Source organism: Rousettus aegyptiacus, unplaced genomic scaffold, assembly GCF_014176215.1.
Source record: "Rousettus aegyptiacus isolate mRouAeg1 unplaced genomic scaffold, mRouAeg1.p scaffold_m13_p_11, whole genome shotgun sequence".
Classification (NCBI taxonomy): domain Eukaryota; kingdom Metazoa; phylum Chordata; class Mammalia; order Chiroptera; family Pteropodidae; genus Rousettus; species Rousettus aegyptiacus.
In genome coordinates this window covers 58,157,424-58,177,053 of record NW_023416286.1, presented here as the reverse complement: position 1 = coordinate 58,177,053, position 19,630 = coordinate 58,157,424, and the positions used below count along the sequence as shown (strand labels likewise).

The 19,630-nt window shown below is 46.8% G+C and overlaps 1 protein-coding gene and 1 long non-coding RNA gene across 2 annotated transcripts in view; one reads left to right on the top strand and one right to left on the bottom strand.

Annotated features, from left to right (window-relative positions):
• Positions 1–19,035, top strand: part of FARP1 (FERM, ARH/RhoGEF and pleckstrin domain protein 1) — a 265,054-nt gene extending 246,019 nt beyond the window's left edge. The window contains exons 18-27 of the mRNA XM_016123131.2: positions 490–727; positions 4,048–4,178; positions 8,721–8,789; positions 8,979–9,068; positions 9,724–9,806; positions 9,886–9,998; positions 10,508–10,674; positions 15,161–15,268; positions 15,656–15,807; positions 17,490–19,035. Of these exons, the coding sequence (XP_015978617.1) occupies positions 490–727; positions 4,048–4,178; positions 8,721–8,789; positions 8,979–9,068; positions 9,724–9,806; positions 9,886–9,998; positions 10,508–10,674; positions 15,161–15,268; positions 15,656–15,807; positions 17,490–17,571 (1,233 nt within the window). The 3' untranslated portion in view covers positions 17,572–19,035. The remainder of the gene's footprint in view (positions 1–489; positions 728–4,047; positions 4,179–8,720; positions 8,790–8,978; positions 9,069–9,723; positions 9,807–9,885; positions 9,999–10,507; positions 10,675–15,160; positions 15,269–15,655; positions 15,808–17,489) is intronic.
• On the bottom strand, positions 14,166–17,490 carry LOC118609381. Its single transcript, XR_004953381.1, has 2 exons — positions 17,182–17,490; positions 14,166–15,782 (listed from the first exon to the last, which is right to left on the bottom strand). It is a non-coding gene; the product is annotated as an uncharacterized LOC118609381 (long non-coding RNA).
• Positions 19,036–19,630: the final 595 nt, after the last annotated feature.

Sequence of the window (19,630 nt, the reverse complement as noted above, 5' to 3'; positions counted from 1 at the left end):
GGAGAGTAGGGACCATGTCTGATTCTCATCCAGCTCCCTGAATCCAGCAGTGTAGGGGGCTAATGGCAGGCACTGTTATCGTATGAGAAAAAAGGGAAAGTGAAACAGACATATATATTTTTTAACTATATGATGTTTACTGAGTGGTCCTGGTCTATTTGTCATCTTTTGACATTTAGAAGAAAACCACATAGGAAGCTCCTATGCATTTAATTTCCCCTCTATTTTGCCAGTCTTGTTTTTAAAAGACACTTTACCTACATATTTTAAACTGCTCAATTATTTAATAGAGCTTTTTATTTCAATTTGAAAACGTAATTGAAATAATGAAGTCGTGAAATGTAAAAAATATGAACTTTAATGAACTGAAATGAAATGGTAGAAGCCGAGTCGATCTCCATTCATGCACGTCAAACCGGGCGACCATGTGCATGCGCAGTGTGGCTGAGCGGGACCCCAACCCCCACCCTGGTCTTTTGCCCTCACCAGCAACTGGCCACTCACCTGTGGAAGCACGGCGAGGCTTTGGAGGCCCTGGAGACCAGCATCAAGAGCTCCCGGCGACTGGAGAACTTGTGCAGAGACTTCGAGCTGCAGAAGGTGTGCTACCTGCCGCTCAACACCTTCCTCCTGCGCCCCCTGCACCGGCTCATGCACTACAAGCAGGTCCTGGAGCGGCTGTGCAAGCACCACCCTCCCAGCCACGCAGACTTCAGGGACTGCCGAGGTGAGCGGCGGGTGGGCACCGCCAGCCCAGCAGAGAGGTGGGGCTCCGCGGGCCAAGAGCCCTGTGGCACTGTGCCTCAGGCTTTCACAGCACTGCTTTTTAGTACCTGGTCAAATATTTTCTGTTTCCTCTTGATTTTTTTGTAAAGAAAGTGAGAATGATCATTAGGACCACTCTTCTCCTTTTGCATGCGTTTTCTCCTTTGATTCTGAGTGGTTTAGTGCAAAGAACCCTGAAGAAGCTCCACTGAGAGTCAGCCGTCTCTAGGAAGATTTCCTCTGCCTACCTGGTTGAAACTCATCATCCCTTTTTAGACCGGCCACAGAAAATGGCTTGTGATAAACACTAGTGCTCAGTGCTGCTGGGTGCTGGTAATCTGCCAGTCACCTTACTAAGCACTTCACTTGAATTAACTCTAATCCTTACAACTAGTCTACGAGGCAGGGGTGAGCTCATTTTACATATGGGGGCTACTGAGACCAGAGAGAGGTTAAAGAGCCTGCTCGGAGTCACACAGCTGGAACCTAAATGACTTAGAACCTAAATCCAGAGCCTGTGTTCTTGAGCATCCTACCCTGCTTTCTCATGATGATACTACCCACTGTCACTTGCTCAGCACCCGGGCCAGGTACTGTGCCAGGTAGCTTGCTAAGGTTACTAATGTTAGGTCTTCATTCTTTTAACAACCCCATGAGATGAGTGTTGTTATCCCATTTTACGGACAATAAAACTGAGGCTCAGAGGAGGTAAGGGACTTGTGTCACTCAATCAGCAAAGGGTCAGAGCTGGTATTCCAGACCATGCTGGCCCCCACTGTGCCACATGTGATGTTTTGAACCTAAGTCATTTGTCTCACACGCTAGATGGTCTGTTAATGTCTGCACCTGGACCATAAGCCCCTCAAGGCCTAGGATTGCTGCATCCCCAACACTGTCCAGCCAGGCGGCACACAGCGTGAGCCCTCTGCAGGGGACACTTAACATTACGTGAACTTGCTCATCCACTAGTATGTCAAGGCCTGTATCTCTCACCTAACATATGATAAACACCTCCCATCTCTTAGGCCACCTGTGTTCACTTTTTCTAAATATATCTCTTACTCCTTTGCTTAAAAACCTCGGTGATGTCTGATTCCCCCAGGCAACAGTCCAAACTCCTTGTGATCTGGGCCCCCAGCTAGTCTCTCATACAACAGACACATATTAAGTACCTGCCATGTACTAGATATACAAGAAAGAATGAGATGCATGTGGCCCCAACCCACAGAACCCATCAGAGCACAGAGGCGGGTGCCTGGGCAGTGGCCAGCCGTGAGAGGGACGTGCCCAGTGCAGTAGGGACAGGGGCTTCTCATCCAGCCTTCCAGCTTAGCGGGAAGTTTAAGGCTGGCGTGCAAATGAGAGTGTTCCTGGATCAAGGGAGAGTGTGGAGTATAGAGCTAGGAACTGCACATAAAGGTCTGCAGGAGACAGAAACTATGGAACCTTCTAGAAAGTGGAAGCTCTGTGTGAAATGCAGAGGGATAGCAGCAGAAACGAGGCTGGCAAAGTAAGCAGGTACCAGATCCCATGGGGTCTCATAAACTCTGAGACCTAACCTAAGAGCAAAGGGAAGACAAGAAGGGCTTTGAGGAGGGGAATGGTGGTATGGGGCCTGTTTCAGAAAATTCACACAAATTAGTTTAAAAAGACAACCCAAGAGAAGATTTGGCAAAATAATTAAGACATTGGTGATTCACAGAAGAGGAACAGAAATGGCTTGTGACATGGTTTTGGTTTGCTATATAAAATACTCGTGGTCCTTTATGCCTCATGCCTCGGCATACTCTGCTCCTTCTGCTTAGGGACATTGCTCCCACCTCCTTGTCCTTTCCTGGTGCAATGTTCCTCCTCCTCTAAGCCTCAGTTCCAGCCTGACCCTCAGGGTTGGTGACCTTCTCTGCCCACCTACCTTGTTCTGTCATATCAGCACTGACAGGATGACCCAAAGACATTCCAGCTCTGAGGACTCGGAGAGGTACATATAAATTACCCAAGAGGATGAGGGACTTCTTTAGCTTTGCATGTGCTATCCATGGCTGACTTGCCCAGTTCTCATTTTGTAAACAGTCCCCCACCCCCACCCTGAAGAGAAGTCTGTCCTTGACAATTAAGTGGAAGAAGCATTTGTTGTGTCACTTAAATCATAAGGTGGTATCATTGTGGAAAAGCTGAGGAAATCAAAGTATGTCTGAACATATATTTCCTGAACATCAGGGATACGAAGTGCCAAGAGCTGTTCCCAAGATGCCTACCCCATGAGCCGCTAGGGGCCAGAGCGCCATCCTTTTCCTCTCAACGCCTCCTCACCCCCACCCCACTAAGCATTCGGGGCCCAGTAGTTGTTATTGGACTAAACCAGCTGGTAATGTCTGAAGATAGAGCAAGCTTTGGGGTTTGTCACTATGGCTGAGACAAAGCGTTCTATGGTAAGCCAGGAAGTATTTCATTTGCATCTCCAGGGAGAAAGCAAGAAAACAAAATGCTTCCCTTCCAAAGTTGACATTCTGGGATAAAGAAGGTACTGAGTTTTCTGATGATTAAAGTTCAGTTGATAAATATTTCTTGCTTTCTTGACAAAAATACCTAAATGTTCAGCTACTGTGGCTTTGCATGCCACCTAGACTTGTGCTAATTGGGCATTAGCTCCTTGTTGGACGCCTACCAGTATAGGAGAGATTTGCCCATATTGCAAAATAAAGTTTAATTCTGCAGTTATTATTCTTTGCAACCATCTCAGTAAACAGTATAACTTCTGCGGAAGGAAGAACTGGGGAGTGCTGGAATATTCATTACCCAAAAGTTTTACTATCAATTAGACTCTTTCCCTGCAAGACCCCTCTTTTGCCTTAGATTTTTCCGTGGCCTCTCTCTGCTCCATTCTTCCCAGAGGAGGGGAGATAAAAAATACCTGCTCTGGGGAGAGCATTCCAGGTACTCTTACTCCCCTGCTGCTTTCCCCTCTACGCCAGTGCCAATGCCAACACCAGTTCTGATTGAAAGACAGCTGGACACCACGTGGCAATGAAAAGTTCACTTACGTTTTCAAGGCGCTTTGGGGAAACTAAAGCAAATACGTAAAGTAAAGCAAATATATTCAAGCAAATCACTCACTTCTTAGAGTGAGAAATAGCAGTGTTTTCTCTAGAAGAATGCATCTAATATAGTCCAGCTACTGGAGGATGTTACCCTGGAGAATTGAGCTTAAAGATGTTGGGGGACCAGGAGTGGGGGGACCCTTGACTGCCATTAATGCTGCAGTTTTTGTGTTTCCTTCATTAGCTGCTTTGGCAGAGATTACCGAAATGGTGGCACAGCTTCATGGTACAATGATCAAGATGGAGAATTTCCAGAAGCTGCATGAACTCAAGAAAGATTTGATTGGCATCGACAATCTTGTGATTCCAGGAAGGGTAAGCAGCTGTACTGTTACACATTGGAGGTGAAGCTGGAAAGGTGACATTTAAGTGACTTAAACTTGAACCTTTTTGAATACAGATATGCGAAGTTAAAATACCCTCGTGGCTTCCTGCCACCTGGGGACAATTGGAAAAACACCTTAACATTACAGTGTCATTCAAAAATTTTGTTTGGAGATAAGCTAGCCTTTGACCCTTGTATTCCATCTTTCTTCCTTATTGGCTGATTTTCTACTTTTTCCCTACCATGTTCTGAGAGGATTTGAAATAGCTTATTTTTTTATATTTAGGTTAAATGAAAATGAGTAAAGAATTGGGTAAAATGGTGATATAAAGGCAGAGGAAAAGTTAGCATAAAAGCATACTATAAATAAATGCCCATGTAAGTATGCAAAGTATTTTTAAAAGACACAATTTTTTGTATATAATAGAATTTTAATTAGGAATTAACCTAACATTTTAGCTAGAACACCATTCTGAGAGAGATGCAGGTTCGCTTGGGCTGTTAACCTTCACCTGTCCGGCACCTTGCATGGGCTGTAGGTCCTTCCCAATGAGGCAGTGCCTTGTTGCATAAACATGCTTCTTCAGGCCGACGGGAACATTAAAAGTACAGTGTAATCTGCCCTTTTTCAGTTTTCTTCCTAAGAATCAAAACTATTAGTCAGTTGATACATCTCATCACATTTCTCTATGGGATCTTTCTCCTGCAGCTCTCCCATTTTGAGCTATCCATCACCCAGGTTCAGAAGGAGTTTTAGCCTCTTTGATCTGCTGCATACCTGCCTTCATCTCCAGACAAGTTTCCAGAATACTGGGGCTCTCAATCTTCTCTGGCAAGAGGCTGCCCTGGAAACTTGAAACCTGTGTAGCTTAGGGGAGATGAAAGAACATCTCTGTGTATTTGATATTTCTATTGGGAACCCAGTTACAAAACTGACTAGAAAACCAGTTATGAAGACAAGTTGTCCGAAGAGTTATGTGGTTAAGTGCTGAGTGGAAATTAAAGCTGGGATTTGCTTCAGCTCTGCTGGGGAGAAAATTCCGCCAGGCCTCAGCACGTAAAAACCCTATTTACCCATCCACACAGAACTCTTAGTAAAGCCCTGTGGGATCAATGTAATTTTCTCTTAACTTTGGACGTTATAAAACATTTAGCGTATTATGCTACATGGCAAACAGACCGTTTGTAAAGCATTTATTTTGAGGAAAGTCTTCCATGGAGCTATGAAAAGAGCTTTGGCTTGGAGTAAGTGGCCCCAGGTTCAAATTCTAGCTCCACTAAAGCTGAGATGTTTTATCAGCGGAATGTTCCTTCCCTTCTATGACATGTGGATTGTATCCTCTCCCTCGTAGGTCATGAGGATCAAGTGAGATTTTATGAGTAAAACTAACTATAAATATGAATTATCTTCCCTTTCCCCCACCTCCATTTATTTGAACAGACTAAGTATACATTTATTATTATATAACGTTATTGGTTACATAGCACAGCACTATAAAAGGCATTATGAGCATTTAGCCAAATGTGGGTTCTATCACCCATAACTGACCAGGTGATTTGGGGCTACGTTTCTCGTCATTTTGCTTTTCAATTTCCTTATCTGAAAAATGATCATTTTGAATTTGCATACTCATGTGTGGAGCTAATATAAGCACCTAGCACATCACACACACCACATGTTAAATAAAGGGAAGTCATTGCTATTTATAAAGGTGAGGTTGGAATTAGGGTGCCAGTTACTAACTGCGACCCAGTTTATCTGAGTATTCTTTTGCTCATCAATTGGCTACACAGCTATTCATTGTTTCAAGTCAACCCCGAATGACACAGGAATGACACACCAAGGTCAATTGATTATCATTAATTTTAAATTATCAAATCACCTACTGGGTAGAAGGAAGGTTTTGACAGATCTGTCTACAGATGGAATTTTAAAGATTAAGATTTAAAGGCGAACAGATAATTTCAGAGTCACCCCCCCCCCCCCATATCTGCAATCTAATCCCTAACATGGCTTTCGGGCATAATCCTCCTCACTCTTCTGACCTTTATACCAGGTCAGTCTGCCATGATATGTCCTGGAAGGCAGAAGTGTTACCTGAGGCAAGAAGGCCCTAGCACTCTTGGCTCGAGCCAGGCCTCCTGGGAGTGTTTCTCTATCCTAGGAATTACGGAGAGAGGTTTTTCCTGGACTGGCCTTCTAGGCTACAGTAGCACATTCTTTTTCATTAAAGGGACAGGTGTGAGGAGTAAGTAAGGGGCATCATTTGGTTAAAATTCAGAGGCCTGGACATCTCTAGACTTGCTCTTTAAAAGAAAGCAGCTTGAACTTAAGGATATTAGGGGCCTTTGCTTTTTTCCTATTCCATAATTAAAAAAAAAAAAAAAACTAGGCAAGAGCCATCTTCCATCTCCAGCCCTCAAGATAGCGATACCTGAGTCCAAAGCCCTTCCCTTCCCGCCCTGAAGCCCCTCGACACAGACCACACTCCCTTTTCTTTTTGTGGTGAGTGCCTCCTGCCCTCCCATCTTTTCTCCCACTCAGGAAAAAGCCAGAATCATTCAGGTTTGATGGAAAATGCATGTTCCAACAGCAACCAATGTATGGAGCAGGAACAGGAGTCATAGCAACAGTCAGGGTCACCAGTCCTCGTTATCTGACGACAGTGGCCCCCTAGACACCATTTCCTCATTGCTTGTGTCTGATAACATCCACTTGCTGGCCCTGCAAGTATTTATATGTTACTTTGTTGATCTCTGAAATACATCAGTTCAATATACTAGCAGACATAGTCTTTGATCCACATTTCAGAAAGGGCCAAAGAAAGAGTTGAGTCAGGTCATGCAGAAGTCTATATAATCAAAATGAGTTGGTTGAATTCCTGTTCTTGGCTCACCAGCCCTGGGAGCACAGAAAAACCTCATGGCAGGTATTCCAGGAATCTGTTGTTATGTAACAAACTGCCCCAATACTACATAGCATGGTTTTTCCAAGTTAGGAATTTGGCGGGGCTCAGCCAGCTGATTCTTCTGCTCCATGAGGCACTGATAGACATTCCAGATAGGCTGGTCTGGAGGGTCCAAGGCTGACACCTGGCGGGGACGGCTGAAAGCCGGCTCAACTGGGACTGTGCACAGAGAGCCCACGAGGGGCCTCAGTAACCCGGGCTCAGCGTGGCCTTCCTGCTTATGTGCAGCCCAGGGCTCCAATAACAATCATTCCTAGGGAAAAAGCAGAGGCTACATGTAGTTTTATGACCTCATCTCAGAGGTCATATAGCATCACTTCCATACTCTATTGGTCAAATCAGTCACCAGCCCACCCATACCCCAGGGAAGGGGACAGAGACCCCCACCTCTAATGGATGCCAAAGAACTTACAGCCGTGTTCTAAAAGCAACACTGTGGAAAAGTTTAGCAGTTCCTCAATTTGTTAACCATAGAATTTCCATATGACCCATCAATTCCATTCCTGGGTGTGTACCGAGAATAGCTGAAAACAGGTGTTGAAACAAAAACTGGAACATATGTGCATAGCAAAACCATTCCCAGTAGCCAAAAGTGCAAACAACCAAAATGTCCATCAACTGGTGAAAGGAATGTGGTCCATCCCATACAGTGAAATATTCAGCCACAGGAAGGAAGGAAGCTCTGATATGTACTACGGCGTGGATGAAACTTGAAAACATTATGCTATGTGAATGACGCCAAACACAAAAGGACACATTACATGATTTGATTTACGTGAAATGTCCAGACTAGGCAAATCCAGAGAGACAAAAAACAGATTGTTGGTCGCCAGGTGCTAAGGGAAGGGGAACTGGGGAGTGAGTGCCCAGTGGGCAGTGTCATGGAGGTGATGAAGGTAGCGGCGGATGCCCACTATGGATGCACTAAAGGTCACGCGTGATAAAGTGTATTTTACCAAACTTTTTAAAAATGAGTTTTGTCCAGGGCAGGTTGTGGGGGGGGGGGGGGGCAGGCGGGCAGGTTGCCCAAATGGTTCATGCCCAGAAGAGTTTATGGATGGTTTGGAAGAAAAAGTTCCTTAGATACATTTGCTTCTCGCTCTTTTATCCTAGAACATGGTTAATAGTTGTTGAGAACCAGAGTTTTAAGTCATGGAGCAGACTCCTCTATTCCTAATCTCTTCTATGGCTCGTCTGTCTTCTGGTCCCCTGCTGCCTGTCTGTATCTGGCCGAATTTGTCCCATCCCTCGCAGTGGGAAACCTGCAGGGCCTAGGAGATGCGTGTGTAATCACAGGCCTGAGTGTGAACCAGCCTGACCTCAGCACACCGCCGAACTTGAGGGACGTCCCTCGCTGTTATGAGGCCGATGGTCATCCCTGCCTCTTAGGTTCCTGGGAAGGCGAGGAGCTTAGCGTCAGCTTGGCTCGGCATTCAGTAAATAGTAACTGCGATCACTATGATTTTTAGAATGAAAGGGCCCGTGGCGCGAGGAAGCCAGAATCTCTGCGCTGACACAGGTTTGCACGCTCCCACCCAACTCTCGGGTCTGCTTTCTCTGCAGGAATTCATTCGCCTGGGAAGCCTCAGCAAGCTCTCCGGGAAGGGGCTCCAGCAGCGCATGTTTTTCCTGGTAAGTGGTTTGGGCTGTCGGTCCTCACTGTGATGAATGATCCGTGGGGTCACAGGACCGGGCCTCGGCAGCCCGAGGGGGCACCTGGAAGGCAGGAGGAGCCGCCAAAGCTGCTCAGTTGTTGAAATCAGTGAACTGTCATATGTTTGCACTTGTTGGTCTCAGCCACACTTGTCCTTGCTCCTCTAGTTCAACGATGTCTTGCTGTACACGAGCAGGGGACTGACAGCCTCGAATCAGTTTAAAGTCCATGGGCAGCTTCCGCTCTATGGCATGACCGTGAGTATGCACCACGGGCACATCAAGGCCTCTCCCTGTGGGCTGCCTGTAGTTTGCAGACCAGGCTAAAGGGAGGAAGAGCTAGTGACAGTGACATGAGGAAGGGGAAGGAAGTGAGAGCATCACAGGTGCTATGGGAAACCTGGGCTTTGTTAGGGCTCCTCCCCTACAGGGGCTTTGGGACCTATCTCCTCTCCTACACGTGAGATGTAGAGGTATCTTAATTCCAGAACCAAATGAAGAGGCAAGCTAATGTGGCCATGTGATGTGAACTGGCCCCTCACTGCGCCCTAGGCCTTGAAGGACAATCCTCACCATTCCCGTGGAGTAATGGAGCCCAGCCTACACCTGTCCCTCCCCCAAGGTGCCAGTGGACAGATCTCAGTATTCTGTGACCCTTGGCTGGCAGATGCAGACAGGAGGCCAGTCAGCACAGGGCTCTCCTTGGCTTATAACCACACTCTCCTCAGTGGATGGACAAAGGGAAGTTTACAGGGTCTGCCAAAAAATTCAATGCATTTTTACCTTCCTTTCGCCTTTCCATTATTTTTCTCACTTGGTTCTCCATGCTGTAGCCATTTTAGTAAACATTTTAAAAGGCACTGAACATTTTGTTCACTTCTTGGCAGTAAAATTATGAAAACTTGTCCCACAGATAGAGGAAAGTGAAGATGAGTGGGGTGTGCCCCACTGCCTTACCCTGCGGGGCCAACGGCAGTCCATCATCGTGGCCGCCAGGTAACTCGGGCACCTGACCTCTCACCTGTTTTACCCTTTTACCTGCTGTGATCTCAACACCTGACATCTGTCTCTTCAGTTCTCGGTCCGAGATGGAAAAATGGGTTGAAGACATACAAATGGCCATTGACTTGGCAGAGAAAAGCAGCGGCCCCACTCCCGAGTTCCTTGCCAGCAGCCCCCCGGACAACAGTAAGTGTGGAGGGAAGCCTCCCTTGGTGCTGCGCTCAGCCCACTCACTGCCTTCAGCAATCAGCCGCGGAGGACGGAGGGGCGGGGCAGCTCTGGCTGAGAGGGTGAGCCTTTTATTGGATTTAATATCACCTTAACCAGTGGGCCTCATATCCATGGTCCACATTTGTGTTTAAAGGTAAAACTCAAGGGACTTCTACCTCCTAAAAGTAAAAGAAGTCATCTTTTCTGGGCCGTATTGCTGCTTGTCACATAGAATGTCAGTGTCTAGGAACAGACAAGGCTATCCACATGCTGGGCAAGCACTGCAGGCCCAGTGCTGACGCGTGGTAGAGGCTCTGGTAGAGGGGCTGGCGGGGTGCCCTCTGGGATGGGATCCTAGCAGGCAGGTGACTGCTAGTGCGATTTCCTGCTCCGTGGGTGCAGAGGGGTCCCCAGGACCAGGTCGCTGTGACCATCCCTTCTGAAGAGCAAATACCAGAAGCACTGCCTTTTGCCTCACCTTACAGAGTCCCCTGATGAGGCCGCGGTCGCCGACCAGGAGTCGGAGGACGACCTCAGCGCCTCGCGCACCTCGCTGGAACGGCAGGCCCCTCACCGCGGCAACACCATGGTGCACGTGTGCTGGCACCGCAACACCAGCGTCTCAATGGTGGACTTCAGCGTGGCCGTGGAGGTACCTGCCGCGAGCCTAGAGGGTGGGGCGTGGGCTGCGTGCACTCTCAGCCTCTCAGGTTAGGGAGCCAGCAATGACCTTCTGCTGTGAATGCAAAGGCCTATCTTGGCCGCCTTTCATTCTGTACGATGATCATTTTCTTTTGTTCTCCACGTCATCTACACCTTTTTTTCCTCTTGTAGAGTTAGCCATAGAGCAGAACCTGTATGCGTTTAGCCCTGTGTCCATAGCAGAGGCCTAGAAACCGGTCCCCAGTGCCAGTGGTTGGAGAGCTCCAGGCACTGAGGTTGCCACATCTTGGAGCAGCCACCCACCCCACACACCTGAAATCTGGTACAAGGAGGCAAGTAGGGTCAGAAAGCTGGTACCAGCTAGAGCAATGTCATGTGTAATTCATGGAAGAAACTCAGACATGGGCTCTCTGGACAGGCACTGGGAGCTGTCTTTGATGATGGGGCTCTCTCCAGAGTGTAACTGTGATCCTTCCAGAACTCTCCAAACGCCAACCCCTAAACATTCTCCAGCCCAGATCCACAGTCCATAACCTTTCAGAAAATGCCAAACCGAAGAAAGCTCTGAAACCAGAGTTTTCTTCATATCCCATTGGCAACAGAACCTGACCTATTTTGAGGCTTTTTATCATTTTTGTATGAATGTTGATGTTTCACCATATATTCATGTTTGATTCTGTACGGTTTCCCCAGTCCCCACTACTAGGGGTGCCGTATAGTAGAGGCATGTGATTATCTTTCTAAAACCCAAAAAGTTCTTAATTCCTAATTTTAGACACCTGGTCCAAAAATGCCACATTAAAGAATGAGTCAAGGACAGCAGTTAGCTTTTTGAACCAATAGTATTGGGAATGTACCAAGCATTTCTTGGTGTATAGCCTGAAGTTTTCTGGAAGTGACCTTCGCAGCTCCACAGAGCTTATTTCGCGTTTCGCTGCTAGTGTTCTACAACTCGTGCTTGCTTCTCAGAACTTCCTCAGGGGGACACGTCTTGGGTACAGGCCCTGGGTATGGGGCTCCCCCTGGCCTCCGTGTCAGCCACAGTGATGTCCCCTCCTGCTCCTCATAGGAACAGCTTTTTTCCCTCCTGATGGGCTCACTGTTCTCGGCCTCCTCCCTCCCTTTATACTGGGTCTGCTTGCAAAGTTTGCCAGCTGGAGATTTCTCCCAGGGGATAGGAGCAGGGAAGAACCAGTGACCATCTGATAAGGAACACACACCAAACCTTCTCTGTCCAGTCTAGTCCAGTGAAGCTGGTAGAAGTGCAACACCGTGCGAAAGAATTTGTCTCTGCCTCACTTTACACTGACCTTTGTGGGGTGCAGTTAGGACTGTCAATACATGGGAATTTGGTAGGCTTAACCCTTTTTAGTTCCTGGAGGCATGTAGGTCATTCAAAAATGCAACAGGCAGGTAGGTCTTAAGTGACCCAGAGACGCCTCAAGGCCAGCTCTTTTTGGGTGATAGGCTTGCACAGCTGCTGCAGCCATTTGTGTACATGGCCAGGTGAGTCTAAGAGCCAGGTCAGTGAAATGTGGCCCACAGGCCACAATCCTGCACATCCCTGGTTTTTTATAGCCAAGAACCAGTGAATCTCTCATTTTGGTCCTTGACCTAAAAAGCCTTAAAACATTTACTATGTGGCCCTATGTGAAGTAAAAGTTTTCCAAGAACTATAGAGCATGAAAGCAAGCCCCTGGGTATGTGATTTTCAGGTGGGAAAGATGCAGGTTTGAAACTCATAGACTCCACTCCTGTCACTCTGCAACTGTCCCTCCCAGATCCCCCTCCGAAGGCATATGCCTTCAGTCTGGTGTCCGTGGTGGGACCCAGACATGTCCCCCACTGGCAGGCAGCCCCAGTTCCCGTGGTCGCCACGTGATGGGTAGGCAGGAAGCAACCCCTTCCCTGTTGGTGCAGCTTTCTCATGGTCCTCAGCTTTTCAATCGTGTGTCTTGTAGGTGTCTTGTAGAAATGAGTAATGAGGATGTTTGGGGACAGTGCAGATAAGCTGAAAGTTTGTGTGCAAGCCAGCAGGCACTGGGAGTTCACATTTGATGTCGGGGAGTCTGATGCTGGGTTGGCCGGAGTGAAGCCTCATCTGCCGAGGGTTCTGAGGTGAAATGGTCTAAGTTGTTTAGGCTGGAGTTAGGTGGGTGATCTGGGAAAGGTGTGTGTTTACAGTCTGAATACAGGTGAGGACCAGGAGGAAAGGACAGCACTGAGAGGAAGAATGGGGTGGGAACTGTTTTCTGTGGCTGCTATATGACAAGCCGGCTAATCGAAGTTTATCCTCTTGCAGTGCTGAAGGCTAGCAGTCTAAGATCAAGGTGTTAGGAGGATTGGCTCCTGCTGGAGGGTCTTTCCCAAACCTCCCTAGGCTTCTGGTGATTGCCAGCAATCCTTAGTGTTCCTTGGCTTGTAGACGCCAAGGAGGTGTAATCTCCATCTCTGTCTCACTCGGCAATCTCCCTGATAAAATGTCCTCTTCTAAAGACAAGTCATTGGGATTAGGGCCCACCATACTTCAGTATGACCATATCTTAACTTGATTATATCTGCAAAGACCAAATTTCTAAATAAGGTCACCTTAACAGGTACCAGTGCTTTGATTTGGGGGCGGGGTCAGGGGGGCACATGTTGGTCCTCAACAGAGCAGTTTGGGAGTGGTGGCTACTCTAAAAGGTAGCAAAAAAATGAGGCATCAGCTGTTTCTGGGCCAAGGACATTGACTTCTCCTGTTAATGCAGATGGAAAATGGTCTGGGGTGGAGATAGACAAAAGGGTTCAGCCTCTTGAGAACAGTGACAGCAAGGACAGAGCTTAGGGGGACAGGTACTCCGAGTAGGAGACTGAAATGTATTGGAGCGAAGCTAGGTGTCATTATTAAAAAGTATCTAGGCTCTCAGGATGGCAGTGCCAGGGGGACTTATTCAGAGTTTATACCCTGGTGTGTTCCAGAAAGGATTTAAGGTAGCTGGAAGCTTTTAAGAGTATTCTCACAAACCTGCCTGGAATCCGGTGTGTATACCACACTGTGGGACTGGCTCTTGTTCAAAAGGTCATTGCATCAGAGTCTAAAGATCTTTTAGACTCTATCTGGAGCAATTTGATTCAGTATAGGAAAATGTGCTGCTCTCCTTGCCTGCAGTGTGACTTACGTGTGACCGTGTGTGATGTTATAGAAAGATCACAATCCCAGCTCTGGCTGCACCATCGCCTTCTTAGAACAGAGCAACCCATTTTCTGCCAGTGCTGAGTGGCAGCCAGACGGGGTGAGAGATGGTGGTCCTCTCTGTCCAGCGTAGCCCAGTCCACGTGAATGAGCTACTTCCTGCATTCTCTCAGCCTGATTCACTGTTCATTTTCCTTCAGATTCTGAGCAATCAAGGGCAAAGACTTTTAAACTTGTCAATTCCTGGCATAGAGGCCTTACTTATATAGGTGCTTATTGAAAAGTACCAAAGAAATAGAATAGACTCAGGTACATTATTTTATATTATTTTAAATTGTGGTAAAAATGACAATTCCATGGCAGTAGTTACATTCATAGTTGTGCAACCATCCATTTTCCTCTATGGTAACAAGCTGCCAGCTTGTCAGGGATGTGGACAGGCCTTGTTAGTGTCTTCTTCAGTCAGTGACACTGAGGGGCTTTGGAGGGTCAACAAGGACATGCATCCTCTGCTCTTGGCGTCCCACCTCAGCTGCCTGGACGTTCACAGTAATGCTCACAGGAGTTAAGTTGTCTGTTTCCTAGGAAAAGGTCACTTCTCTCCCAAAATCCACTGTTCTGCCTGGGCCACTAGATGGCAGCCAGGAGCTGCTGGTGCCAGGTCGTGCCAGCTTACTGTTGAGGGGTGTTGGATCCTTACCTGTGGCTGCCATTCCAAAGCACCAACTAGGCAGCTTAAATTTGTCTGGAGCTCCTAAGTCTGGAAATCAAGGTGTTAAGAGGGCCAAGCTGTATGGGAGGATCGTTCCTTGCCTCTTCCCAGCCTCTGTGGTTTGCTGGCCATCGTGTTCTTTAGCTGGTAGATACATCACTCCAGTCTGTTGTTGCATGGCACTCTTCCCTGAGTGTTTCTGTATCCCTCACATCAGTTGCAGTGGGTTAGGGCCTAACTTACTCCAGTATGATCATCTTTTAATTATACCCGTGATGACCTTAATAAGGCTACATTCTGAGGCCCTGGAGGTGAGTACATTTGGGGGGATGGGGGGGGGGGTAGACTGGGACATAAGAGGTGACAAGAAAAATTAAACCAGGAGAACCCAAGGGTTCTCCACCTACCAGGGAGAAACACCCTTTTCTTAAGTCAGTTGCAGGAAGCCTGTTCTCAGAACCGCTGGGCCTGTCCAGTGAGGCTCTCACCAGACTGTGAAGCTCTACTGTCCCTTCCACAGGACCAGGCTGCACACCACTGGTGAGGGTATCCCCATTTGTGCTCCTTACAGGCCTATTTGTCTTTCAGAATCAGTTGTCTGGGAACCTGCTGAGAAAATTCAAAAACAGCAATGGGTGGCAGAAGCTGTGGGTGGTATTCACGAACTTCTGCCTGTTCTTCTACAAATCACACCAGGTACGTGTCTCACACAGGGCAGGTGGCCCTGTGACCTTTGGGACGAGGTATCAGGGTGTGGGGCCCATGTAGCAGTTTTCCTCCACCAGGACAAAGAACTTTGCCCTTGAGCCACTTAGCCAGGTATGAGAAAGGGGCCTACAGGAGAAGGGCGTGTCCATGAGACTTTCGCTTTGAAAGAAGGCCAGCATTATCCATTTGCTGAAGGACTACTTCAGCCTTGAAAAGGGCCATCTGTCTGATGGGGGGGGGGGGGGGGGCACGAAACGACAACTTAATTGATGGCTCACGTCCTGAATACACTAGCTGGACCACAGTGCATTGGCCCAGGCAAGCTCAACACCTGTGGCTACCTCTCCAAAGCCACCTTCTCTTAATCTTTGCCAGGACAATCACCCCCTCGCCAGCCTGCCTCTGCTCGGATATTCACTCACCATTCCCTCGGAGTCTGAGGACATCCACAAAGATTATGTGTTCAAGCTGCATTTCAAGTCCCATGTCTACTACTTCAGGGCTGAAAGTGAATACACATTTGAAAGGTAAATGTCCCCCTCTGCACAGGACACTCTTCCAAGATTTCTCCCAAGCAGCTAAGGGTCTCCTACAGCACACTGTGGGCATTCACTCCCTTGCAGAATGTGTTTGCCCTTCTAACCTGACATTTGCTTAAAGTAACTCTGAGGTCCCTCTGCCAGAGTCCGCTTGTGTCTCACAGAAGCAGGTGGAACCATGTTTCCCCTGTGAAATCACCTTAGTCCTTAACCTGTACAATGTTAGTTAATTCCACGCACATTGGACTTTTAAATCTCTAATGTGAGGTTTTTCAGTCTATAGATTTAGTAGTTTAAGTCCCACTATTCCTGATTGGGCTACAGCCAGAAGGCTGTTTCTGATCAAAAGACCGCATGAAGAAGAGAAAGAATCCTCTTGCTTCTCAGAGTTACCTCATTAATGAAAACTGCCTAACAAGACCCAGGGACAGCAATCTCCACTTAGCCAAAAAACAGAAGTCAAATGGGAAGATCCAGGTTCTCATGTTTGACCAGTGGTTTGTCTGTTTCTGAAATTTTAAGTGCAAATTTTGGGCCTCTAGTAAGCTGCACAAGCAATTATACTGTTAAACCAACCACCTTTGGGGGTCCTCAGGGCAGAAGTCACGCCCCCAGGCCCCCCAATTTAGGGAGAAACTTCTCTCCTGGCCATGCTGTGAGACAGGACCATAACTTGTTCCCTCACTACCCACTGACACTGAACCACCCCCCCCCACACACACACACGGGTTTCTAATCCATGGGCCAGTTATGATCTGTGCACAAACCCTAATAAAATTAGTTCAGTGAAAACAGCATAGTGGTTTAAAGCCAGAGCTGAAACCTCCCATGACATCCCAAAATAGCAGCCTGTAAGCTATGCTGCTTCAGTATGTATTCCAAGGGGATAACAATTTGCAAATTTGATCCGGGACTGGAAAATTCATCCAAATTGGGATATTGTCACTGTTGTAGCAAGGATAACTTAGTCTTGCAGTGGCAAGATCCTGAAAAAGCCTGTGATTACGGAATGTCTAAAGCCAATCTGTAAGTTTCACGAACAGAGGAAGCTTGGCAAACCCTAGGTTTTCTCACCCTCAGCACAGTGGACATTTTAGACCAGGTAATTCTTGGTTAGGGGGGAAGGTTAGGGTCTCTCCTGTGCACTGGAATATGTTTAGCAGCATCCCTGACCTTTAGATGCCAGTTGTACCCTGTCCCCACCATTATGACAACCAAAAAGGTCTCCAGACAATGCCAGCATCCCCAAAAACTAGTCAATATTACACAAATACTCAAATGTGTAAAATGGAACTTCTACTAAGCAGGACAGACTGTCCACCACTGCTGGTGAGACGGAGGAGCCAGAGTTCTAAACCTTACCTCTAACCGCTCTAAATGGAACGTGCTCCATCACTGGGCCGGGGCACTTCTGAGTCTAGAAAATGAGCACACCCAAGTCAGTGGTTCTCAAACTGTGTTCCTCAGGAACCTTTTCACTCACTTGGGTGCTAAGAGTTCATTTAAACTCTTCTTCTGCTAAAATTTCAGTTTATAAACCAAGCAGTATTACTTTATGCTCTGGTTTCCTAAGTAATGACTGCCTGCGTGATGAAACTGTTATCAAAAAAAAAGTCACACAAAATTTGTAAAAAGTGGTCTTTGACAGCTGTTTCGCTTTCTTGTTTTAGGTGGATGGAGGTGATCCGAAGTGCCACCAGCTCGGCTTCACGTGCCCACATTCTGAGTCACAAAGACTCTCATGTGTATTGACGGCAGGACATATTTGCTCTTTCAGCAGTGGCTACTTTCCTGGAAGACCTTTCCTTTTTCTCCTGTATTAATGAAGCCTAGTAAAATTAACCTGTCTGGAAAACAAAATCATGGTTTTACAGCAACTCTCATCTGTCGCCGCAGAACCATTTTTAACCTTGTCTTTTCAGCTGTTGAGCTCTCATCTGAATGGAACAGTGCTCCCACCTGCAGCGCTGGTGGCATTTTGTCTGTCATTCTCTTGATGGGCGCTTTAGCTTGTGCCAGTATTAAAACACTGTCATTAATACAGTGCCAAATGACCATTTTTCCTCCACAACTGCACCTTAAAAGCAGTACAAACACATCCATTCAACCAAAAGACAGGGCAAGCACCCTTCTTTTTTAAGGCTAATGCATTTTAAATAATGGACTTTCCAGTGTTTGTGATACACATGGCACAGTCTTAAGCAAATTAGATCATTTTCAGATTTCAGATTTTTTTTTCAATCTTTCTACTTTTATAATAAAAGTTAGGTTTACTCCTTTGATTAATGAGCAATTTGCAGCACACTACGTTCCACTTTGGGGTCTTATGCCCCAATAAAACGCTGGTTACCAGACCTACTTCTTGGCGCAAGTTGACCAAATTGTTTGTGATTATTATTTACAAAGTGTAGCGGGTTTCCTGTTCAGAGAAGCAGAAATCCAGTGTGGTATCTAGACTATCGCTGTACTGTGAGTGGTGTATCAATGGGAAGATACTAAGCTGTGGTGTTTTGCTGTCTGTTTCACGAGCATGAAAACCTGTATGTCAGTGATCAGGGCCGTTTGTGATATGTTACATTATGGAGAGTTTTTGTGAGCTTCCAGTGGATGCAGAAGCACTATAAATAATGGTGCATAGTCCCCGCGCCCATTATCATACCTATCTATATCCTACTGCAACTGTGGTTTGGGACTGTGCATTCAATAGTAGTATATATATTGTGCCTGTCTTCAAAAAACATTCTTTTTCTTTTTTATACTCTTCCCTTCCCCCAGGTATAGAGTATCAACAGTATAACATTGCACATCCTTGACAGTTGGACTACAACAGGGAATGTGGTTTCCAGTGACTGCTGGGGCCCACTCGTCAAAATCCATTTGCCTATTCTCTATGGAGACTGGGTGGCTGCTACTCCCTAGTGTTCTTAAGCCCTTTCTGATGCAGTCCAGAGAGGACGACCAATCCAACAGTTCTCTTCCACTGCCCTTCACCACAGCTGGGAAAGGCCCTTCCCTAAGCAACACGGGACTAAGCAACCCCGACTCTGTGAAGCGACTGACTTACATGGGAATGACAATGTACAAATGGACAAGTAGCTTGAAATGTGTTAATCATTTGCCTTACAATATGTACCAGACGGTTTTAAGTACTAACTAAAGGGAATAAAAAATACCTCACGCCACAATCCAGCATATTGAAGTTTTAAGGCAAAACCACTCACCTTGTCTCTTGTCTTTATTTTCACCTAGTTCCAGTGAGTTGGTGCCTCAGCAGATGAGGGACAGAGTTGGCTGGTCACTGCAGGGTGGGTGTGAAAGAAAAACAAGAGATGCAACCGCTCATGAAGACAAACATGTTTTGATAAACTTGGTATTTTATAGTCTGAGACTAATCATCAGTGACTATAAAAGATAAAGACTAAAACCCAAGGGAGGAGGGTGAAGTAGAGAGGGAAGGGCTACCTGCCACTTCCTTTGTGAAAGGGGCCCAGCTTCTCCCACATCCCAGGGGCAAGATCAACACCCTGGGAAGATGACACCCAAGTGTATTTTACCCCAGTCACGAAGATGGCAGAGGCAGTATCAGGAAAAAGCTTGGGGATGAGGTTGTCTATTTCGGTATTTCTGAATGATTCCAAACCATCTGCTAGACACTTCCAATTGAGATCTAGGAGTAGCACCTATGCTCCCCTGTGACTTCAAAGGAAAAGTCCAACTCGCATGCAATTCAGACTGTTCCCAAGCTGTCAGGAAGTGTCAGAGCTACCTTCTTAGTCCATTCAGGATACTATAACAAAAACAACATAGACTG